This window comes from Tachypleus tridentatus, unplaced genomic scaffold (assembly GCF_004210375.1).
Source record: "Tachypleus tridentatus isolate NWPU-2018 unplaced genomic scaffold, ASM421037v1 tig00010044_pilon, whole genome shotgun sequence".
NCBI classification, from domain to species: Eukaryota; Metazoa; Arthropoda; class Merostomata; order Xiphosura; family Limulidae; genus Tachypleus; species Tachypleus tridentatus.
The window spans coordinates 14,268-40,671 of NW_027467830.1; the positions used below are offsets into that span (position 1 = coordinate 14,268).

The 26,404-nt window shown below is 33.1% G+C and overlaps 1 protein-coding gene and 1 long non-coding RNA gene across 10 annotated transcripts in view; both read right to left on the minus strand.

Annotated features, from left to right (window-relative positions):
- Positions 1 to 26,404, minus strand: part of LOC143243694 (anoctamin-9-like) — a 38,855-nt gene that overhangs the window by 5,855 nt on the left and 6,596 nt on the right. For 6 of the 9 annotated variants that reach the window (XM_076487344.1, XM_076487343.1, XM_076487341.1 and 3 more), the window contains exons 2-5: positions 23,408 to 23,557; positions 9,321 to 9,421; positions 7,641 to 7,781; positions 4,662 to 4,812 (exon numbers count right to left, since the gene is read on the minus strand). In XM_076487344.1, coding sequence (XP_076343459.1) covers positions 4,759 to 4,812; positions 7,641 to 7,781; positions 9,321 to 9,421; positions 23,408 to 23,528 — 417 coding nt within the window. In that variant the 5' untranslated portion in view covers positions 23,529 to 23,557 and the 3' untranslated portion in view covers positions 4,662 to 4,758. Of the gene's footprint in view, positions 1 to 3,843; positions 3,934 to 4,661; positions 4,813 to 7,640; positions 7,782 to 9,320; positions 9,422 to 23,407; positions 23,558 to 26,404 lie in introns of those variants that run through there. The other 3 variants (XM_076487346.1, XM_076487348.1, XM_076487347.1) reach the window with 3 other exon arrangements.
- LOC143243695 (uncharacterized) lies at positions 14,800 to 17,614 on the minus strand. Its single transcript, XR_013024706.1, has 2 exons — positions 17,490 to 17,614; positions 14,800 to 15,435 (listed from the first exon to the last, which is right to left on the minus strand). It is a non-coding gene; the product is annotated as an uncharacterized LOC143243695 (long non-coding RNA).

Below are 26,404 nucleotides of genomic sequence, written 5' to 3' on the forward strand. Positions count from 1 at the left end.
CACTTATTCGAAGACATTCTTTGTCACAATTTATCAACAACAATGTGAATACCAACTGTTGTTGATACATCAAGACAAAGACATACTGGTAAATTGCAAAAACATATGATCATGTCTCAAATAGTCAACTTCTTCAAAACCACAAAGGATCTGACGTATTCAACTCTATCATATGAAGAACACTACAAAAAATTATCACATGATATCTGAGTGTTAATACTTTCTCACTCTGAAAATGTATTTCTGATAGGTACTTATCTTCCTCCCCCTCACCTAAATCTTTCTTAATCCTGGTCTGCCATTTAAGCATTGTTAAAAAAATATTTTGTAAAACTGCACCAATCAGTTTTGCACCATTTCAGAATATGTGCTGATAATGCGACTACTTCTCATCAAGCATACAGGTAGCTCCCTCAACTATTCAAGAACAATCCTAACTTTTAAAAATTGTGCAGGCACAAACTATAAACCCAAGAATCTTAGTGAGAGGAAGGGTGTAAAAGTAGATGAGAGAATATAAGTAGTTACTGGGAGTATATTTTCAGATTAAGAAAGTGTTAGATTCTGAAACATTACAACCTTCCTCTCACACAAAGCTGGAATCATACATTGCCAAGTTGGAAGGACTAGTGAAGGACATCAATCGTACACCAAACTGAAATCAACTGCACTGAAAGAACAGGTATACTAGAATATGAAAAGAAAGTGTACTTATGGGATACCACATTATTTCTGGAACAGGAATAAACAGTGATATAATTGGGTCTGAACTGAATTGACAGGCACAATAAAAGATATATAGCACTGAATCACTATAGGAAATACTGGATAACTATGACAAGATACAGTAAGGAGTTGAGAAAAATAGGAAGGCTTGTGTGTATGCAATGTTAAGGAAAGTGCCTTTGGTTACATTTGTTTATGCCAAGTGTCGTCAATCTGGAAAAAACATCCAGTGGAAACACCTCATATAAGACTTAGCAATAAAAAAAAACATCAGGGTGAAGTGCCCTGGACATGTAGGATTCATAACTAGACCTCTGTCCACATCAATTATAAGAAACAAGATGCAATACCAAACATAGTGACAGTGAGTTGTATCATAATGCCAGTAAATGAGCTAGAGAAAACAGCAATAAGTAGCTAGGGCTTGAAAAGCACAAAAATGTATTTGATAGGCCAAGTGCAGTTTGCCTAAGCAAAAAACATCCAGAAGTGCCTTGCATAAGAAACATATGATCTGTTCAGTCAAAAAACATCCAGGAGCAGCATCTTGGATACTGAATATTATTGTACAATTCATTATTTTGTACTGTAACCATAAGAAAAACTACAGCTCTCTTTTCACTTAGTGGATACACATGGGCTAGAAAGTGGTTTTCCAACACCCACTCGAGAAGAAATCTTTATGACCTACCACTCTGACAAGTTAGAACCAGAAGTGGTAAGGACTCCCATTCTCCACTAGAAGAAACGTAGCAAAGAAGGAGGCCAGAAGAACAACACACTGAGGACAGTGCAATGGGTGTCCATAATTCCCTATTTGAAAAGAAGATAAAGCCTGAGTGGGGATGGGCAGAAAAAAAACATACATACATACATACATTAGTGAGAGAGAGAGAGAGATACATATACAAGCTGCCAGTAGTTTTACAGACTTACAGAAACACCCCATATCAATATAATTATTGAATTCTAGTGCAAGTATAACATGGAGCACATCTGACCATATAAGACCTGTCAGCATGCGAGACCCTGAAATACATTATTTATCAACTAAAAATATGTGTGAAAAGTAATATTCTGGTCTAGCACAGTCAAAGGTGATGAGACGTGTAGAATCATCACAGAAGGCAAACAATACCTATCCTAGGTCATGCATATAATGTGCAACAAACGTATAGTGAGGTATTCACATTCGAGCCTGAATGATATCCTCCAAAGACTGGCAAACAGATAAAAGTGATAGTTATATGATGAGAAGAAACATTGTGTTATTGGCGACCTTCTGAATAAGCAATCATACAAGTTGATAAACTTAACCAGTGAGTACAATGGGGACATAGGGAATCCTTGGAATAAATAGACAGAAATAACAACATGAATCGAGGTATTATGGACCACACAACATCTTAGGGAACAAATTGGAACAGCTGATACAAACAAACTCTGATCAAACAACCAGGCAAAGAACTGGTAAATAAGATATACAAAAGGACAGGAAGGATGAAAGCCACAGCAAATGGACCAAGATATGAAGAAAACCACTGCCTCTGGTGTAAAGACAAGGAGAAAGGAAGAATGGAATGGAAGAGGAAAGATGCTACATGATGAGCAAGTCGATGCTGATGCAAAAGCCACATGAGCAAGTGGAATTCTGATTGCAATTGTCAGAGGAGAGACTGAGACAAAGGAAAGGCCAGGGGATGTTGCTCCGGTAAAGGCGAAAGTAGAGGGAACCATGTCTGAGCAGGCCAGTGAGAAAGAAAAAAGTTGTCATCTGGATAAGGGGAAAAAGACTCTGAAGAAGAGTCTGATTTGAGTGCAGATACATAAGTGAAGACTACTAGGTAGTTCTAGTAGGCCCAGTGAAGAAGATTCATAGTCTGAAAATAAAGATCTAAATTTAGTTATCCTTGCTTAGTGATATAGCTGATAACAGTGGAATAATCAGTTTGAACCACAACCACCTTGCAGAGGAAATAATACAGAGTCCAATAAACTGCAAAACGTTCCAGGATATATCAAATGGAAAGAAGTCTCCTCAATAAACAACCAACCAGAAATCTCTTGGGAATTGAGGAAAGCTCCCCTCACCCAAGCCACACTTGGTATATGAAGATAAGCAACCATCATGATTTGATCATTCAGAGTTCCAGGGAAAAAAAACCCTCTTAAGTGAGAGGTAATACTTCATGGTAAAGCACAGTGACTTCAGTTAAAAAGTTCAACTTGGACAATTCTATAACAGGTCTCCAAACATCTGTCTTTTGAGGGACAACAATTAGATGAAAATTACACTCAAGGGGAATGAGTAACACCCATTTGGCAGCACTTTTGTGTAGTAAATCTTGAACAGACCAATCTTTGAAGAAAAATGATCCCAAAGAGGAGGAAGGAAGGAAATAGATAGATAGGTAGAAACCTTCAGACAGAACTTAGAGCCCACTAGAATTGTCATGAAGTACAGCAATATAAATTAATAAACAACATTTGACATACAAAACCATTATGGAACTTATATGTTAAAAAACAATTATCAAACTTACAAGTCCACAAGTTAACAATAAGAAAATTTGACTCAAATTTCATTAGTAATGAAAAACGAAATTACAACTTAATCCTTTTGCTACAGGCTCAGTATAATATACACAAGTTCTACACATTTGCATGTCAAGTATTTATGCTAACTTTTGACACAACGTTCATATCTTCACTAAATTAGGTAGGTATTTAGTAAAGATTACAGGTATTTTGTATAAAAAGAATATGATTTTTTTATGAAATATTTATGCTAAAGATTTGTTAGTGGAAATAGAGTCTGTTTTGTTACTAGTCTGACTACAATGTGTTAAGATCTGGAAATTTTTTATATCTCAGTGGTTGGTTGGTTGATTTAGTGTTTTATGGCACAAAGGAGCTAGGCTATCTGCGCCCAACATCCGGAAAAAAAGGTAAAATTAAAGTAAATGTAGTAAAATTCATAAAAGGACATGAAAGTATAACAAAACAGCAAGTAAAAACATAAATAGCATAAAACCAATGTTTACATCTAGTCTACTACAGTAACAAAAGTCGTAACGAGCTGTCTGTAGCATAATGGTAATTATCATAACCCGCCAAGAAGACTAACAGGTAAGTACAAGAACCACCGTCAGTCACCTGAAGTTGGCCTTTCCAGTCCTGGTTCTGGGTTATGTGTCATTACAGCCACTATCAAAAAGTAGGTAATAAAAGTGTTAAAAGACATGTAGCAAAATTGTAATAAAAACTCGCCAGGACGACTGACGAGTAGTTTAAACAGCAGCATTAGTCACCTGAAGTTGGCCTTTCCAGTTCTGGAATTTAATGTTATGGCCATTTTCTAATTTCAAATTGAACTAGAGAGATTGTGACTCTTAAAGTGGAACCACAATAAAAAAAATTAAATGAAGAAATATAAAACATTTAAATGACATTAAAAAGATTAATGGCTGTTAAAAAACTAAAAACATTATCAAGGTGGACAGTGTCACCTTCACCAATAACACTGTCTAATGTTATGGAAAACCTTGGGACAGAACATGTTTAAAATAGTGCCGTTGAGAGTCATAAGGATGGCAAGAAAGTACAATGTAGCTTATAGTAATCTGAGTGTTATACAAACTACACATCGGTGCATCAGTTCCAGATAAAGGAAACGATGTGTTAAAAACTGCGACCAATGCGTAGTCCAGTCAGAACAACTTCCTCCTTCGAACCTTACGGAAGCAAGGCAGCCAAACTCCACTATAGGGTTTTATTTGGAAAATAAATACTGATGAGAGAAAGTTCCATATCAGGTTTTCTTTAATCGTTTTTTCAACATGCATTACTCTTACAAGTAAACCTTCAACTTCTTTACAGACATCCTAAAATATAGTAGTATCTTTTAACATCAAAACAGTTTACATAAAACTTACCATCATGTCCAACTTCTGTCAGGATTTTTACAGTCTCATGAGACGTGTCCATTTTCACCATACTTGAAGCAACCAGATTTACTTCTCCCGTCCCCACCTACATTAGGACAATCTTGTGACACGTGCCCATCTTCAACACACTTACAACATCCTGTTAAGATGGTTAAAGGAATACTATGTAACTATATGCATGTATTGTCACCCTAACTGAAAATAAATTAAAACTTAAGACAGAATTTAAGAAGAATATAATGTTACATATTTTTCATGTTGATTTAAAAAATTTATAATAATCTATATTAGTGTTGCAAGTTGAAAGGATTAGTTAGATTTGATACATTCTCAAACTAAGGAGTCATGTTAAAGCAGAAATTTAAATTCTAACAAAGTAACAGGATGCAGAAACTAAAACCATGTTCAAAACAACTTACAAAAATTTTCCCCCAGAAAATTTAAATGTAAAAGATGAGCCACAGTGAACCCGTAATAAAGATTGTATTGTTCTATAATTCTGTGTAAAAACTTCAAAAAACTTAATTAATATACTAGAGGAAATGAAGCTACTTCAATATCACTCACTACTCATGTCTAACCAAAGTGACATGTAACCACACTCATGTTTCTATGGCAACAGGTTACAAGTTATAAAATCTTATATTAGTAGTTTTAACATTCTAAAGTCTGGGCAGCATCCAGCCTAATCAGGTAAGGATACTGATTCTAACCTAAGTATCTGCAAGAGCTAAGTCATTAGAATCAATAAGTTAATAGAATTCCCAATTTTCAAATATGAACAACTTTAGACAATAAGAAGCCTTGATATTATGAAATTTTCTGATTAACACCATTTTTAAAATCACATTTAACATGAAGTGAACTAGTAGCCAGGAATCTGAACAAAGGGAGAAGAATTTACACTTGGAAGACCTCATTATATATCAAGATCCTTATCAGATACCTGCCAAAAAGGTCTTTTACTGGAGACAGTAACATGAGACTACTTTTAAAAGTCTGCAAGAGCAAGAACTTGGTAGACACCCTCCTGACACTGGTCTTTTCCATGAAAGTCCATGGAATGGTAGATAGGCAACTTAGATAAATATAATACCAAGGATACCCCAAGCAACCTTGCAGAAGACCCTAACTTGACAGTGAGGACTGGTAATGCCAGGGCAAAAGGATTGACCACTTTTTTTTATTATTATTATTACCCTAAACCATATGCAAATTTTGGAAAATTCATATACCGTAGGAGGCAACGCCAGCTGTCTGGCAGGATCCAATGAAAGAGAAATGGGTGCTGAAAAAGAAAATATACTTACCCTACTCAAAGGCAGTGTGAAGATTGAAAAAAATAGATTAGAGTTAAAACTCAGCAGGAAATAAAGCAGGTTTTATGAAAGACATGTGAGAATCATCCACATGTACTAACATACAGATAATATCCAAACTGAAGGAGTTGGCTTATCCACACTGTAATAGTAGCAGGCAACAGATCTAGACAATGAGGGGTCCAACGGTAGAATAAAAAAATAGCAGGAGCCCTTAAAATACGTACGTGCCAAATAACACCAAGACAAGATGCAGAAGATGAGTCTAAATGAGTATATAGGAAAGAAACAGGAGGGAGGGAAATAGGATGAAAAGTACAATCACCATTCCAAGTAACAGAAGTCTTAGAAAAGAAGCCAGGTCTGGGTAAAGTAAGTATAAGTACAATGTAAGACTGTGAAAAACACTAATGATATTAAAATCAGAACAATGGAGACCATAGGTAAGGAGATGGAAATATGTCTAGAAGCCAATAATTCAAACAGAGCATGTGTCAGAGAATATAAAATCATTGTCATGTTCCAACGAGGCATGAAAATGGTCGGAATAAAGTGGGGAAGGCAAAATGTAGAAAACCAAGCTATCCAATAACCAGCTAGAGTGAAGATTGATAGTCCATAGCTAAACAACCACGTGAAAAGGACTGAGCGGTGAATCACCATAGAACAGGAAGGAAGTGGTAGACAAAACAGTGGTGAAAAGTTTGCCACTTCTGTTGACAGAAAGAAGAAAAAAAAAATGAAGGACAAGAGAAATGTGATATAGAAAGTGGTACACATTTGGAAAGTATAGATGGTTATGGACCAGGCAAATCCCATATATGAAGATGAAAGGATAACACCCCTAGATGAACACAATGTGTGATTTTTATTTTCCAACTTTCCAAATCTGAAATTTAAATTTGTGTTGAATAGGGATCCGAGCTCTCTGGGCAGTGCTAAATTCATTTTCTGTCAATAATAGGAAGAATATGTTTGTATATCAAGAAAGATGTGGATCAGTATTCTATCTGAGACAATATCACCATATTGTTGTGTTCATTAAAGCACACAAATTATTTATTTACTTTTAGATGTTTCATGATAACAATCTTAGATTTAATTTTTTTTAATTAGGTGAAACATATACTGTCATTTCTTGTAATTTTATATAATATTTCTAAAGTATTTTCTTTCTGTATGTAAACTGACAGTGTTCATTGTTTATGAAACTATGTAATCAGGTTTTTTAAGTGTCTTTATAGTTGACTGTGTGGGAGATTGCAGTGTAATAGAGATATAAAATAGTGGTATATATAACTGAATGAAACACTTTGTGAAGGACATGGACTTAGCAAGAGGAAATACGAAAGCTCACTTTCAGGTTTGTGTTTTTTAGAGACCTTTAAGACAACATCCTTAATATTATAGGATTTGACTGTGGTAGTAATGGGTATTTTGTCTTACCATGTTCTATATATATCCTTTTATTATTTGTTTAGTAAATATGTAATGTATAATAATTACCTAAGTTAGATACAGATAATTGCAAAACTTTTTTGTAAGGAAGATATTTCGTGGGTGTGTACATAAATCAAGCTTTCCAGTACACCCTTTTTTAAAATTTAGTATAGTAATTTAAACCTCTTGTGACATCTGAATTGCTCACCAGTGTGGCTGAATCTGCTATAATATCCAGGTTTATGGAGAGTAAATTCTGTATCTTCTTCCTCCTTACAAAATTCCACACAACACATGATATCTGGTTCTTAGTTTTATAAAGGTGTCTTCTCCATGGATATCTTGCATTCTGTGGACAGATATTGTCAAATAAGGCTTGTTTAAGCTTGTTAGTCACTATAAGGTGTTTAAGTTAATATGAATAATTCTACTATTTTATGGAAGAGGGACAGTTCAGCCAACCTTCTAAACTCTGTATCTTCATAGCTGCTTACTATTAATAGACAAGTTCTTTTGGCAGTGAATTTTATTTTTGATGTTATTAAATCAAGATTTTGGGCTGTACCCTGTATACTGGAAATTGTAACATCCTTTTCTAGCCTACCTAATTTCCACCCAAATTTAATTTGATTTTAGTGATTTGGAAAAACTTCAGTGTTACAACCAAATTTTAAAAACAAAATTTTTTGCACGAGAAATAAATACTGCTGCTTTGGTGAAGGGATAATTCAGTGTAATATTTTTTTTTTCAGTTGTTGAATTATTTTTTGTTTATTTCTTGCTGAAATGTAAGAAAAATAAAGAAAAAATTTTCTCCGAAGTTAAAGAAATGTATAACTATGTAATATTTCTTGCACCTTAATGCAAAGGAGCACCAGATAAGATTGAAAATACAATAGTAGACAAATACAACAATATATTGATTATTAAATAATGTTAGAAGTTTGTATATGGATATAGATTGTTATTAGATATTTCTGCAGTATTTCATTTTACCATTCCTACTCTAAACTCATCTTCATGCTGTGGAAATTTTCTTGTGACAGAATTTGCTCAGTTTCTTGAAAAATCCCAAATATACTGACAGTAAGGCAGAGAATCGTTTTAAGGTACTGATGTATTTATAGCTCAGCTTCTTTCTGTGTCATCTCCATCACTTAGTGCTTTGATTTTTGTGGGATGTTAGGAGAAGCTTTTTGTAAAAGAGAAGCCTTTTTTTTTTTAAATGTTTTGTAAACAGCAATAAATATAAGCATAGATAAATGTTAGTTATGGCTAAACAGCAATAAATAGCTGTAAAAGTAAATCAATGAAGTTGATGTACACTATATGAAATTCAAAACATCTATCATCAACTATTTTATCCACCACCCCTCAAAAAGGGTATGCTATGGATTATATGAACAACACATACAAACAACAGAAAAGGTTTGACAGAAACATAAAAGTAAAAAAGTAAGTACTGTTAACAAATTATAAAATACAAAAATATATTTCTATTCTAAAGGCACATGAACAGGTTCTTAAGTTAAGACCCTCAATCAAGTTCTTGTCAATTATGCATGTAATTTTATTGATTTTACATCTGTAAACAAACCATTGCAATTTTTTTGCTACTTGTTCTTGAGTAAAATATTACAGTGATGAACATATACTTGATGGTTTCCCCTTTAGGATCTTTAAAACAAAAATTATTTAAAAATTATATTCTTTCCTCTTTGCTTTAATTAATATATTGTTTTATGACATTAAAATTTGTTTTCACTTTAGTTTCAATCCATTTCATAACTTTGCTAAATATGTTAAACTGTTGCCAGCTAACTTGATTATTAATCCTCCATTACTAACAAGTAATATTCATTTCCAATATTTTATTACATATACATACCAACTTCTCCAATTCCATGAACCAACTGGTGGTTCTTCCTTGTTGTTGAAGCTCTAGATGATATAGAAATGTTGTCCAGTTTGTGTCATGGTCTGAGAACCCTGAACCAAAAGCGAGGTCAAAAGTATAAAAAAGTTGTCATTCTCTTTGGCATAGAGTGATTTACTTAAATTATTGACAAAACATGGTTATATTTTCTGGGGAAAGATAATTAGTAAAATAAGTTATGACTAAAACAGTTTCAGTCTAAATGATTTCAGTTATCAATCCTGAGAGTGAAACCTGTAAAACTAAGCACAGTTTAGCATAAACATCAACTGTTACAGTCTGCACATCATCCCTTATTTCTGTTTTATTTTAATAAAGATTTTGTTAATTGTACACACTTGCCCCTTATTTTATATACACTAAAAAACTTGTTAAATACAGTACCCCATACTTCCTGGACAAATTTGCTGTTATCAGTAGATCACATCAAAGTATCACACACGTACACTACATTATTTTTTTCTTTGTTTGTTTTACATATCCAATCCATATCATGTATTCAACCTAGAATTTGAATTAGGATATAATCAAAGCCAAATCACAATGACCATAACTTACACATATAGACAATATAAGAATGAGATGATTTAAATTGCATGATTTACATGCCTGACTGTTGGAGTGAGATTGAGCACCATGGTGAGAGCAAAAGAGCTGTCTGAGGCCTTGAGAAAGAAAATTGTAGCAGCTTATGAGTCTGGTAAGGGATTTAAAAAAGATCCCAAAAGATTTTGAAATCAGCCATTCCACTGTCTGGAAAATAGTCAACAAGTGGAGGACTTTCAAAACAACTGCCAACATGCCCAGGTCTGGTCGTCTAAGCAAGTTCACCCCGAGAGCAGACCGCAAGATGCTATAGGAGGTCTCCATACACTTTAAAATGTCAGCACGGGATTTACAGCAGGTTCTGGCTACTGTTGATGTGAAAGTGCATGCCTCTACAATCAGAAAGAGACTGCACAAGTTTAACTTACATGGGAGGTGTGCAAGGAGGAAACCTTTGCTCTCTAAGAGAAACATCAAGGCCAGACGACAGATTACCTTCCAGTACCCGTGCCTATGAAAATATCTAGATCAGCAAGACACAGTGAAGTGTATAAAATGAGCACGAGCTATTTTATTCTGTTGATTTTACTTCCCTGGCAGTTGTCTACCAGTTTACACATAGAAGATTTCAAACAATTCAACAGTGAAATTTGTCACTGGTAGGCTCACACTTGAGATTATATTATCAGTCATTTGCAAGGTAAAATACTTATATAACAACAAGATCATTAAACACTGTAAAGTCAAAACAACGAACATTTCAAAGAGAAATATCTTAAATATTCTTAACAGAAGCAGAACAATTTGCACAGCACAGCACTTAGGAAAGGAACAGAGTCCCAACACCACACCCCAGACCACTCTGTACCATCTCCCTTATTCACAATGTTAAAGCTGTGATTAGGGAAAAACAAAAACAATCACTGCGATAAAACCAGCATTATTAACAAAATAGTATACCCACCTGGCCTGGTGGGTTAAGGTGTTTGACTCGTAATCTGAGAGTCACGGATTCAAATCCCAGTTGCCCCAAATATGCTTGCCCTTTCAGCCATGGGGATGTTATAATGTAAAAGTCAATCCCACTATTTGTTGGTAAAAGAGTAGCCCAAACATTGGCAGTGGGTGGTGATGACTAGCTGCCCTCCCTCTAAATTAGGGAAGCTCTCATGTAGCTTTGTGTGAAATTCAAAAACAAATAATATACTAGACTTATAAAGATTTACAATCCAAATATTAATACAACCACATTTTTGAACAACAACTGTTTATCAAAGTAAGAAACATAGCTAAACATACTGGAATAATTACAGGTCCTTTTGCCCCAACAAGAAAGTTTGTAAAGTTATGTGATCTCCACGATCAGCCTTCTCATCCTGTGTAATTAAGTTTAGCACTATCATAGATACAATGAAAATTACCATTCAAAAACTAAACTGTTAAGCATTTTATAGAAGGAATTTGATGTGCAACTGTTTCTCTTAACAGAGAAGTTTAGCCAATATATGAACCAAATGAAATAATCCAGATATGAATAATCATTCAAATTAAGTTAACCACTGATCTCACATAAGAGTAGTGCTTTCACTGATATTTACTTTGAGTATGTAGAGAATAATAATAATAAAAAAAAAAGTCTGAGGACAACTGTCTCTTAATATACTGAAGTTAGTAATTCTTACATTCTTGGTCTGTAAAATAAATATGCATAGTCTCACAAGTAACAGTGATTATACCGTCCAAAACAACTACCCTTCATGAAGATGTTACTCTCTTACAATAATATTAAAGATACCTTCAAGATACAATGCATTCAAAGCTTATTATTATTACAAACCTTCTTGGATTAGAGAAATTTCACACTTTTCTCTTTTTAATGGAGATTTTCTTAAAACCAGTTTCTATTTAATAAAAATGCATAAAAAATCTGTGTTTTGTAATATTAATCTAAATATTTTAGCATAAATCAGTTGAAAGATATAACAGATCTTTTTTGAATATATTTTTATTAAAGGGTAAAAATGACCATCAACACTAAACTAAAAAAAACAGTTCAATATACCAATAAAGAAATGTATAAAACTTGATTAAAAAGATGGCCCTCTTCTGCAATGTAATTAAATTGAATTTGGGTGGTAATTAGGTAGGCTAGAAAAGGATGTCACAATTTCTAGTATACAGGGTACAGCCCAAAATCTTGATTTATTAACATCAAAAATAAAATTCACTGCCAAAAGAACTTGTCTATTAATAGTAAGCAGCTATGAAGATACAGAGTTTAGAAGGTTGGCTGAACTGTCCCTCTTCCATAAAATAGTAGAATTATTCATATTAACTTAAACACCTTATAGTGACTAACAAGCTTAAACAAACCTTATTTGACAATATCTGTAAACAGAATGCAAGATATCCATGGAGAAGACACCTTTATAAAATTAAGAACCAGATAATATTCACTGTCATGTGTTGTGTGGAATTTTGTAAGGAGGAAGAAGATACAGAATTTACTCTCCATAAGCCTGGATATTATAGCAGATTCAGCCACACTGGTGAGCAATTCAGATGTCACAAGAGGTTTAAATTTCTATACTAAATTTTAAAAAAATGGTGTACTGGAAAGCTTGATTTATGTACACACCCACGAAATATCTTCCTTACAAAAAAGTTTTGCAATTATCTGTATCTAACTTAGGTAATTATTATACATTACATATTTACTAAACAAATAATAAAAGGATATATATAGAACATGGTAAGACAAAAGACCCATTACTACCACAGTCAAATCCTATAATATTAAGAATATTGTCTTAAAGGTCTCTAAAAAAACACTAATAAAAACACAAACCTGAAAGTGAGCTTTCGTCTTTTTCCTCTTGCTAAGTCCCTGAATGTCCTTCACAAAGTGTTTCATTCAATCTATAACAGAAATTGTATCGAACTACAAATGTACTGGTAATGAATTATTAATAATAGATACTGTAAAAGTTTTTTTATTTTTGTTAGTTATATATACCACTATTTTATATCTCTATTACACTGCAATCTCCCACAAACTCAACTATAAAGACACTTAAAATACCTGATTACATAGTTTCATAAACAATGAAAAACTGTCAGTTTATATACAGAAAGAAAATACTTTAAAAATATTATATAAAAATACAAGAAATGACAGTATATGTTTCACCTAATTAAAAAAAATTAAATCTAAGATTGTTAACATGAAACATTTAAAAGTAAATAAATAATTTGTGTGCTTTAATGAACACAACAATATCAGCGTCTTAGATAGAACACTGAGAGAACTCGGATCCCTATTCAACACAAATTTAAATTTCAGATTTGGAAAGTTGGAGAATCGGAAAATAATAATTAGAATATAACATAAGGAACAGAAATAAGCATTTTACATCCATAATATAACAACAGAAGAAAAACAATTAAGTGCCTGTCTTAACAAATATCAATTTTAAAATAAAACTATGCACATACTATTTCCATGTACCTTAAGAGTTCTCTGGACGTAATACTTTTGTTATTATGTTTGTTATATTATTAACATTGAAAAAACAGGTTATTAAATAATTTATTTCAATCCTTTTTAACCTCTTCTCAACATAATAAATGTTCTCTAGTACTATTATGTGACTAAATATAAATTAAGTATTGTTAACTTAAATGCTACAGCTTATTTATTTAAAAGGAAATTAAAGATTTATATCTTCAAAAAATGTTATAATGATAAGTCATTATCTATTGTAAAAAGTTTTACAATTATCTGTATCTAACTTAGGTAATGATTATACAACACATACTTACTAAACAAATAATAAAAGGATATATATAGAACATGGTAAGACAAAAGACCCATTACTACCACAGTCAAATCCTATAATATTAAGAATGTTGTTTTAAAGGTCTCTAAAACACTGATCAGAAACTTTTGGGCTACTATTTTACCAATGATTAATGGGAATGACCATCACATTAAAATACCTCATGTCTCAAAGATCAAGCATATTCAGTGACAGATTGCAAGTGGGGTACTATTGGGCTAAATTTTATGTTTGAGAAAAGCAAATCCATAATATGTCATGAATGAAATACAAGTTCAAAAGTAAATAAAGCATTCTACATTAATATAAAGAGTAGCTAACTTAGTAGTGAAAAAATAAAACAAACATGTAATACATAACTTTAAAAACTCCAAATAACTTCACTACTTTCATCACTAAATACAGGAACAATTTTTATTCTAGAACATGTATATGTAATGCAGTTATTTCCATATATACAACAGCAAAAACTGAACAGCAAGTTTGTTTGTACAACCTTTCATAAAAACAATGTCATGTTTCTTGCTATTCAGAAATGTCCATTTTACTTAAAAGGTTTTAAAATAAATTTTTCATGCATGATAAGTTCAATCTTTACCTTTATCAGAGCAAGTATAGATCAAATTCAACTAGACGTTGTTGAGAAAGTTTCTCAAATATGTGACATGGAATAATATAAAACTGAATTAGCTCTTACAAGCAAAATGAGTTGTTTTTTTTCATACTTTGAAATGTATTGAAGTTCAAAAGATACTAACAGTATATGTTTTAGGCTATTGAAAGTCATTTTAGACTACTTAGTGGTACCTCAAATATAAGTTACATACAATTATATTTCATACTTATGCTTTAAAACATTCATAGTGAACTACAAAAATACATCACGCCATTCAGTTTTTGATGAGGCACAAGTTCCATCTGAGAATCTGTCTCTTTCACTCTTCTCTGCATTTTCATTATCATCTGATTGTTATATCCAGCCACATCATTATATTCCACCTTGAATAAATTTCAAAGAAAATTAATGGAAAATAAAATTATACATTTCATTTTACATTGCACATAATAATATTCAAAACCAATAAATTACAAGCAAACACTGAAGTTGAAACAACAAAAGCTAGCTTTAATAAATTTAAATTAACTGTCAAATCAAGAAAAATTCCCTAATTTATGAAATGCCTCTGCTTATTTTGGAGCAAAGCTATACTGAATATTCACAACCTTAGATTCATGACTACCAAAAAATAGCTTGTCATTGTCTCAAACTTTTTACTCATACTTCTAAACTTTTGTTTTATGGAACAATTTGTAAAAAGAAAATGATAATTATAATTACAGGCAATGAAACTCACAGTTTCTAGCAAAAAAAATATTTTTCAAACAAAGAGTAATAAATACCTTGAATCTACAAATTACAGAAATGTAGCCTCATGAGGTTAACCTAATCTCACTCAAATTATATATTTTCTTATTATCTCAGCTCAATAAAACTGTAATGTCACCTGGTGCACCTGCTCTTCTGAAAAGAAAAAAAAAAAAAGTCTGGAAGTGAGGGAATGGGATGGAAGAAAGTCTGATAAACTTTTGTGAATTTCTGTTTAATGCTTGAATAAAGTTGTTGGAAAGGTTCACAAGGATGATGGCATTGTAGAAGGTCCAAAGGAAAATTTATCCTCCCACTAGGAAACAACAGGATAGAAAAATAAAAATATGAGATCATACTCAGATACAGAATGCTCCAATGATAATGATCATCAAAAACGAGCACAATTTTGTCTTTGCTTCTCAAATAATGCAAATTAACCTTCAACATGCTATATTTTAATAAACAATATTCTAGTACTACACAAGGAATTTGAGGATATGTAACAAGAATTAATTTATTTTCACAAATAAACAAAACTGCATAATACAGAGTAGTCACTTAACTTTTCCCTACTTTTCTACATATTAATTTATTGCATCTTACAAATACTAACAAAGTGAAATCTGATGCACATATACAGCAATTTTATTTCACAAAATAACAAAATAAAAGACTGACCATGGGGTTTAAATTATTAATTTACAAGAATAAGACAACTAAATATAATTTCTTTGGTCATATTATACATTTAATTCATGTCTCCTGAATAATGAATAATACTTTAGATTTTCTGGGGCAAATTATTTCACACACTAGCAAGTTTGATATTTTCTTTTGGCTTCCTTATTCATCAGTTTAATTTTGGTTGAGAGTTGTTTCTATTTCAGCTTTCTTCAACCAGGAGCTATTATACCATGCAATTTTATGTAGTTCTAAAGTTCACATTACAATTAAGAAATTGGATGTTGTGCAATTGCACTTTATGTGCAAATCCCAGATACCTGCTAAAGCACTAAATTTTAATAACAATTGTACATCACATTTTATGTATAATAATGGATGTTACAATAAAATGTAGACTTCAGCATCTTCAGATAAAATTTTAAGAGAAGTTTCTTTCACATCTAATACAAAAGTGTACAATTTTACTAAAATTTTCATTAAATCAAAATGAACTTTTGTATCCCAAAGTTCAAATAACAAAATACATAAGATAATGCTTAGAACCCTCTAAAAGACTTTACAATATTGTATACATTTTAACCCATTGTTTCTACAGCTCTGAAAAATTCTTTAAAATAGTCCCTACTCTCAACACAATATCAAGCTTGGATGCACAGACATAATATATGCACATGCAAACATAAAAACCTATCTAACCACATAAATAACTTACAAAACTTCCACGTACAAAATGTACTACATGAAGCATCAATCAAGATTTGTAAGTTTTAATAATTCAATTACATAAGTGCAGTCAATTTGTTGAGATTAATTATCACACTTGGCAGACTCTGTTTAACAAAACAAGAAGAGTATTCACAACACAATACAATTAGAACTAATACATAACAAACTACATAAACTACTTCCAATGTGAAATGAGCATGATGGGATTTGAATGCAAACTTCAAGAAATTACTTATTATTCTCTTTAACAATAATCTTATTTTCCATTCCATTACATTATTTCCTTTTCCTGGTTTATTAGGGGTAACCATCCTAGCACAAATAGTTGTAAATGTTAAATTGTATTTTTGATATATGCATATCTATCAAATGGTTGGGAATTCTCTATAATGAACTAAACAAGTGCTAAACATGTCACCCATTGCACCATGACTTGCAACTGCAGCGAGAAGCCACTGCATTAACATTGCATGCATATATTATCAACATAAAGTGCAATCAACATTGGTATATTCTCAAAGATTACATAAATTTAATTTTTAATGTTAATGCTGACAAAGAAAGGAAGCATTAACAATAACTTTTGTGGACACCATCTTTTGACTTGTACATATAAATTAAAAAAAGTAAAGTATGAAAGATCAAGTTATAATACAAAAAAAAGTTTAAAGCATAGATCTAAGGCCTATACTTAGTAGCCCTCAGAATGAATTTTAAATGCATTTTTCCTCAACCTTACTTTTAGTCATGTGGTTTGAAAATGATGTTTTCTAAAATAATTACTGTTTTAATGTTGTAACTTTTTCTTCAGTTTAGTTGTTTAATTTCAATCTTGTTCCATGACTGAATTTACTTTTACATGCACATCTTTAATACATGTATAAATGGCTTATTGTGGGTGATAACTCACAAATTTACATAGTACCCTAATTTTATTACACATATTTAATTACACACCTTTCTCCTTCTGGTATCATACTGGCATCTCCATCTTTCTTGTGTATATCCTGCTCCAAAACAATTTTGTTGGAACTCTTTTCAAATGACTTGCAAGTCTCTTCCAGAGACATTGTAACCTTGAAGTCTTTACATGCCCACAGATCATCTGCAAAAAATGAGTAATATCCACTTCTAGTAGGTTTTCCTGGCAGATTCCATCCACAACTGCTTCAACATCTTGTTTTTCAAGGTGGTGACCTTGATTTACCTAGGTAAATCAGCAAAAACAAAACAAAACATGAATTAAACATCTGCATAATCTTCAACTAAAAATGTTTTTTAAGTTGTATTTGTATTTTAGCATGCATATTACTTTAATTGACAATAAAATAGTATTGTAAACATTAATTTTAAGTTTCACACACATATAAATGATATTTCGCTCGGATTCCGTCATATATATATATATTTTACTTAATAAAAATTAGCAAACCAAATCTGAAACATCAAAAACTAAAGCACGAAAGTTGAAGGGGAAAAACATCAGTGAGAAAGAGATATAGCATCTTCTAAATGTGACATTCTCATCTGAAGTTGAAGTTTCAGCTAACGTTTAAATAGCTCTGACAGAAACACTACAAAATCAGGTGGAAATGTAAAGGGAAAAAATGCTCTTTCTGTTGGTTATAAACAGGAGTTAAAGAGTAGTATGTGGGACTAGATAAGAACTTTTAAAAGATGTGGGAGAAACCACTCTATGATTTTACAAGATACCTACTTTTTTATGAATCTGCTAAAGGTGCAAAATTCTTATTTCATATTTAGCTTGTATGTATTTCAAATTTGCGTTTCTAATTAGTTGGCTACTTGTACATGTTGTATGGTGGGCATAATAAAATATTAACTGAGCAATAAGACAACTAGACACACAAAAATCAATATTTAACTTTTTTTCTTTACATTTCCTTTTAAATTAAGAAATTAATATATATAAAATACTAAACTATAAATTACAAGCTATGTCTTGATGACAACTTCATTAACATCTGTAGTAAAAATGTTGCTTAATAAAATTTTGAAATAATGCTCCAAAATTTGACTAGTGTACTTTGATCCACTTAGTGAAAAAAGGTTAAACATGTACTTTTGTAGTCACTTATTCGAAGACATTCTTTGTCACAATTTATCAACAACAATGTGAATACCAACTGTTGTTGATACATCAAGACAAAGACATACTGGTAAATTGCAAAAACATATGATCATGTCTCAAATAGTCAACTTCTTCAAAACCACAAAGGATCTGACGTATTCAACTCTATCATATGAAGAACACTACAAAAAATTATCACATGATATCTGAGTGTTAATACTTTCTCACTCTGAAAATGTATTTCTGATAGGTACTTATCTTCCTCCCTCACCTAAATCTTTCTTAATCCTGGTCTGCCATTTAAGCATTGTTAAAAAATATTTTGTAAAACTGCACCAATCAGTTTTGCACCATTTCAGAATATGTGCTGATAATGCGACTACTTCTCATCAAGCATACAGGTAGCTCCCTCAACTATTCAAGAACAATCCTAACTTTTAAAAATTGTGCAGGCACAAACTATAAACCCAAGAATCTTAGTGAGAGGAAGGGTGTAAAAGTAGATGAGAGAATATAAGTAGTTACTGGGAGTATGTTTTCAGATTAAGAAAGTGATAGATTCTGAAACATTACAACCTTCCTCTCACACAAAGCTGGAATCATACATTGCCAAGTTGGAAGGGCTAGTGAAGGTACATCAATCGTACACCAAACTGAAATCAACTGCACTGAAAGAACAGGTATACTAGAATATGAAAAGAAAGTGTACTGATGGGATACCACACTATTTCTGGAACAGGAATAAATAGTGATATAATTGGGTCTGAACTGAATTGACAGGCACAATAAAAGATATATAGCACTGAATCACTATAGGAAATACTGGATAACTATGACAAGATACAGTAAGGAGTTGAGAAAAATAGGAAGGCTTGTGTGTATGCAATGTTAAGGAAAGTGCCTTTGGTTACATTTGTTTATGCCAAGTGTCGTCAATCTGGAAAAAACATCCAGTGGAAACACCTCATATAAGACTTAGCAATAAAAAAAAACATCAGGGTGAAGTGCCCTGGACATGTAGGATTCATAACTAGACCTCTGTCCACATCAATTATAAGAAACAAGATGCAATACCAAACATAGTGACAGTGAGTTGTATCATAATGCCAGTAAATGAGCTAGAGAAAACAGCAATAAGTAGCTAGGGCTTGAAAAGCACAAAATGTATTTGATAGGCCAAGTGCAGTTTGCCTAAGCAAAAAACATCCAGAAGTGCCTTGCATAAGAAACATATGATCTGTTCAGTCAAAAACATCCAGGAGCAGCATCTTGGATACTGAATATTATTGTACAATTCATTATTTTGTACTGTAACCATAAGAAAAACTACAGCTCTCTTTTTCACTTAGTGGATACACATGGGCTAGAAAGTGGTTTTCCAACACCCACTCGAGAAGAAATCTTTATGACCTACCACTCTGACAAGTTAGAACCAGAAGTGGTAAGGACTCCCATTCTCCACTAGAAGAAACGTAGCAAAGAAGGAGGCCAGAAGAACAACACACTGAGGACAGTGCAATGGGTGTCCATAATTCCCTATTTGAAAAGCAGATAAAGCCTGAGTGGGGATGGGCAGAAAAACAACATACATACATACATACATTATGAGAGAGAGAGAGATACATATACAAGCTGCCAGTAGTTTTACAGACTTACAGAAACATCCCATATCAATATAATTATTGAATTCTAGTGCAAGTATAACATGGAGCACATCTGACCATATAAGACCTGTCAGCATGCGAGACCCTGAAATACATTATTTATCAACTAAAAATATGTGTGAAAAGTAATATTCTGGTCTAGCACAGTCAAAGGTGATGAGACGTGTAGAATCATCACAGAAGGCAAACAATACCTATCCTAGGTCATGCATATAATGTGCAACAAACGTATAGTGAGGTATTCACATTCGAGCCTGAATGATATCCTCCAAAGACTGGCAAACAGATAAAAGTGATAGTTATATGATGAGAAGAAACATTGTGTTATTGGCGACCTTCTACGGACAAATCCGAATAAGCAATCATACAAGTTGATAAACTTAACCAGTGAGTACAATGGGGACATAGGGAATCCTTGGAATAAATAGACAGAAATAACAACATGAATCGAGGTATTATGGACCACACAACATCTTAGGGAACAAATTGGAACAGCTGATACAAACAAACTCTGATCAAACAACCAGGCAAAGAACTGGTAAATAAGATATACAAAAGGACAGGAAGGATGAAAGCCACAGCAAATGGACCAAGATATGAAGAAAACCACTGCCTCTGGTGTAAAGACAAGGAGAAAGGAAGAATGGAATGGAAGAGGAAAGATGCTACATGATGAGCAAGTCGATGCTGATGCAAAAGCCACATGAGCAAGTGGAATTCAGTGACAATGGTATGAACTATATCTGATTGCAATTGTCAGAGGAGAGACTGAGACAAAGGAAAGGCCAGGGGATGTTGCTCCAGTAAAGGCGAAAGTAGAGGGAACCATGTCTGAGCAGGCCAATACAGAGTAGTGAGAAAGAAAAAAGTTGTCATCTGGATAAGGGGAAAAAGACTCTGAAGAAGAGTCTGATTTGAGTGCAGATACATAAGTGAAGACTACTAGGTAGTTCTAGTAGGCCCAGTGAAGAAGATTCATAGTCTGAAAATAAAGATCTAAATTTAGTTATCCTTGCTTAGTGATATAGCTGATAACAGTGGAATAATCAGTTTGAACCACAACCACCTGGCAAACCACCTTGCAGAGGAAATAATACAGAGTCCAATAAACTGCAAAACGTTCCAGGATATATCAAATGGAAAGAAGTCTCCTCAATAAACAACCAACCAGAAATCTCTTGGGAATTGAGGAAAGCTCCCCTCACCCAAGCCACACTTGGTATATGAAGATAAGCAACCATCATGATTTGATCATTCAGAGTTCCAGGGAAAAAAAACCCTCTTAAGTGAGAGGTAATACTTCATGGTAAAGCACAGTGACTTCAGTTAAAAAGTTCAACTTGGACAATTCTATAACAGGTTTCCAAACATCTGTCTTTTGAGGGACAACAATTAGATGGGAATTACACTCAAGGGGAATGAGTAACACCCATTTGGCAGCCCCTTTGTGTAGTAAATCTTGAACAGACCAATCTTTGAAGAAAAATGATCCCAAAGAGGAGGAAGGAAGGAAATAGATAGATAGGTAGAAACCTTCAGACAGAACTTAGAGCCCACTAGAATTGTCATGAAGTACAGCAATATAAATTAATAAACAACATTTGACATACAAAACCATTATGGAACTTATATGTTAAAAACAATTATCAAACTTACAAGTCCACTAAAGAAAAGGATAAAGGACACAACAGAAAAACCTATCTTGGAGGAAAAGACAACAAGTTAACAATAAGAAAATTTGACTCAAATTTCATTAGTAATGAAAACGAAATTACAACTTAATCCTTTTGCTACAGGCTCAGTATAATATACACAAGTTCTACACATTTGCACATGTCAAGTATTTATGCTAACTTTTGACACAACGTTCATATCTTCACTAAATTAGGTAGGTATTTAGTAAAGATTACAGGTATTTTGTATAAAAGAATCAGATTTTTTTATGAAATATTTATGCTAAAGATTTGTTAGTGGAAATAGAGTCTGTCTTGTTACTAGTCTGACTACAATGTGTTAAGATCTGGAAATTTTTTATATCTCAGTGGTTGGTTGGTTGATTTAGTGTTTTATGGCACAAAGGAGCTAGGCTATCTGCGCCCAACATCCGGAAAAAAGGTAAAATTAAAGTAAATGTAGTAAAATTCATAAAAGGACATGAAAGTATAACAAAACAGCAAGTAAAAACATAAATAGCATAAAACCAATGTTTACATCTAGTCTACAACGTTAAGAGAAAAACTACAGTAACAAAAGTCGTAATGAGCTGTCTGTAGCATAATGGTAATTATCATAACCCGCCAAGAAGACTAACAGGTAAGTACAAGAACCACCGTCAGTCACCTGAAGTTGGCCTTTCCAGTCCTGGTTCTGGGTTATGTGTCATTACAGCCACTATCAAAAAGTAGGTAATAAAAGTGTTAAAAGACATGTAGCAAAATTGTAATAAAAACTCGCCAGGACGACTGACGAGTAGTTTAAACAGCAGCATTAGTCACCTGAAATTGGCCTTTCCAGTTCTGGAATTTAATGTTATGGCCATTTTCTAATTTCAAATTGAACTAGAGATTGTGACTCTTAAAGTGGAACCACAATAAAAAGATTAAATGAAGAAATATAAAACATTTAAATGACATTAAAAGATTAATGGCTGTTAAAAAACTAAAAACATTATCAAGGTGGACAGTGTCACCTTCACCAATAACACTGTCTAATGTTATGGAAAACCTTGGGACAGAACATGTTTAAAATAGTGCCGTTGAGAGTCATAAGGATGGCAAGAAAGTACAATGTAGCTTATAGTAATCTGAGTGTTATACAAACTACACATCGGTGCATCAGTTCCAGATAAAAGGAAACGATGTGTTAAAAACTGCGACCAATGCGTAGTCCAGTCAGAACAACTTCCTCCTTCCGAACCTTACGGAAGCAAGGCAGCCAAACTCCACTATAGGGTTTTATTTGGAAAATAAATACTGATGAGAGAGAAAGTTCCATATCAGGTTTTCTTTAATCGTTTTTTCAACATGCATTACTCTTACAAGTAAACCTTCAACTTCTTTACAGACATCCTAAAATATAGTAGTATCTTTTAACATCAAAACAGTTTACATAAAACTTACCATCATGTCCAACTTCTGTCAGGATTTTTACAGTCTCATGAGACGTGTCCATTTTCACCATACTTGAAGCAACCAGATTTACTTCTCCGTCCCCACCTACATTAGGACAATCTTGTGACATGTGCCCATCTTCAACACACTTACAACATCCTGTTAAGATGGTTAAAGGAATACTATGTAACTATATGCATGTATTGTCACCCTAACTGAAAATAAATTAAAACTTAACACAGAATTTAAGAAGAATATAATGTTACATATTTTTCATGTTGATTTAAAAAATTTATAATAATCTATATTAGTGTTGCAAGTTGAAAGGATTAGTTAGATTTGATACATTCTCAAACTAAGGAGTCATGTTAAAGCAGAAATTTAAATTCTAACAAAGTAACAGGATGCAGAAACTAAAACCATGTTCAAAACAACTTACAAAAATTTTCCCCCAGAAAATTTAAATGTAAAAGATGAGCCACAGTGAACCCTGTAATAAAGATTGTATTGTTCTATAATTCTGTGTACAAACTTCAAAGTTATGTAAAAACTTAATTAATATACTAGAGGAAATGAAGCTACTTCAACATCACTCACTACTCATGTCTAACCAAAGTGACATGTAACCGTCGCTCTTTTAGCACACTCATGTTTTATGGCAACAGGTTACAAAATTATAAAATCTTATATTAATAGTTTTAACATTCTAAAGTCTGGGCAGCATCCAGCCTAATCAGGTAAGGATACTGATTCTAACCTAAGTATCTGCAAGAGCTAAGTCATTAGAATCAATAAGTTAATAGAATTCCCAATTTTCAAATATGAACAACTTTAGACAATAAGAAGCCTTGATATTATGAAATTTTCTGATTAACACCATTTTAAAATCACATTTAACATGAAGTGAACTAGTAGCCAGGAATCTGAACAAAGGGAGAAGAATTTACACTTGGAAGACCTCATTATATATCAAGATCCTTATCAGATACCTGCCAAAAAGGTCTTTTACTGGAGACAGTAACATGAGACTACTTTTAAAAGTCTGCAAGAGCAAGAACTTGGTAGACACCCTCCTGACACTGGTCTTTTCCATGAAAGTCCATGGAATGGTAGATGCAACTTAGATAAATATAATACCAAGGATACCCCAAGCAACCTTGCAGAAGACCCTAACTTGACAGTGAGGACTGGTAATGCCAGGGCAAAAGGATTGACCACTTTTTTTATTATTATTATTACCCTAAACCATATGCAAATTTTGGAAAATTCATATACCGTGGGAGGCAACGCCAGCTGTCTGGCAGGATCAATGAAAGAGAAATGGGTGCTGAAAAAGAAAATATACTTACCCTACTCAAAGGCAGTGTGAAGATTGAAAAAAATAGATTAGAGTTAAAACTCAGCAGGAAATAAAGCAGGTTTTATGAAAGACATGTGAGAATCATCCACATGTACTAACATACAGATAATATCCAAACTGAAGGAGTTGGCTTATCCACACTGTAATAGTAGCAGGCAACAGATCTAGACAATGAGGGGTCCAACGGTAGAATAAAAAAATAGCAGGAGCCCTTAAAATACGTACGTGCCAAATAACACCAAGACAAGATGCAGAAGATGAGTCTAAATGAGTATATAGGAAAGAAACAGGAGGGAGGGAAATAGGATGAAAAGTACAATCACCATCCCAAGTAACAGAAGTCTTAGAAAAGAAGCCAGGTCTGGGTAAAGTAAGTACAAGTACAATGTAAGACTGTGAAAACACTAATGATATTAAAATCAGACCAATGGAGACCATAGGTAAGGAGATGGAAATATGTCTAGAAGCCAATAATTCAAACAGAGCATGTGTCAGAGAATATAAAATCATTGTCAGGTCCCAACGAGGCATGAAAAGGGTCGGAATAAAGTGGGGAAGGCAAAATGTAGAAAACCAAGCTATCCAATAACCAGCTAGAGTGAAGATTGATAGTCCATAGCTAAACAACCACGTGAAAAGGACTGAGTGGTGAGTCACCATAGAACAGGAAGGAAGTGGTAGACAAAACAGTGGTGAAAAGTTTGCCACTTCTGTTGACAGAAAGAAGAAAAAAAAACGAAGGACAAGAGGAATGTGATATAGAAAGTGGTACACATTTGGAAAGTATAGATGGTTATGGACCAGGCAAATCCCATATATGAAGATGAAAGGATAACACCCCTAGATGAACACAATGTGTGAAGTTGGAGCAACTGAGGTGACACAGGTATATAAGAAAATGATGAGACTAGTTCTGGCTAAGAGCTTAATCTGTTAGAGCTCAAGAAAAAAGTTGTGTTGAGATAAGTGGCAAAAGCCTTCAAGAGAGACACAGCAAACCTGAAAAAACACCTGAAAGAAAGAATCTGGTCCAGCCAAGAGAGTGAATATGCCATAAGCACATGGCAAATATCAATGGGAATAAATCACAAACAACATGTGGAAACAAAGTCCTTAAATGGGTAACCCCCAATACTTGATGTAAGAAACAAGTGCAGAATTTTCAGAGTAGATAATGTACAAATAATTCACAAGAAGAGATAAGAAATGAGAAAATCATGAAGAAACTGCATGTATCTCATAGGAATGCCTGGAAAGGTGGAGATCCAGTTATTAGAGGGGGTAGTGAAACAAATGGATGCTTAATGTGGTGTTGGCATGTTATCCTACCAGGATAAATTCTCAAGAAGAGAAAGGAGGAGATACACAAACACGACAACTGTGGCGGTTATTACTTTGTGATTGCAGTCACTTTTTTCCCAAATCAAGAAATTTGTGAGTAGCTCGTGTGCATTGTGTAGTTCACTGAGATAATGTGAGCTACATGTTTTCCAAGTGTTTTGCAACCTCTTTGGTAGGCATATTAGTTAAACTTAGTTCACAGGGCAATAACACTGTTACAAAAAAGGCAATTTCGAATAAACAAATGTAGTTTCATATTACAATCTGAAATCATTATAGAAAAAAAAAGATAATTTTGATTTATT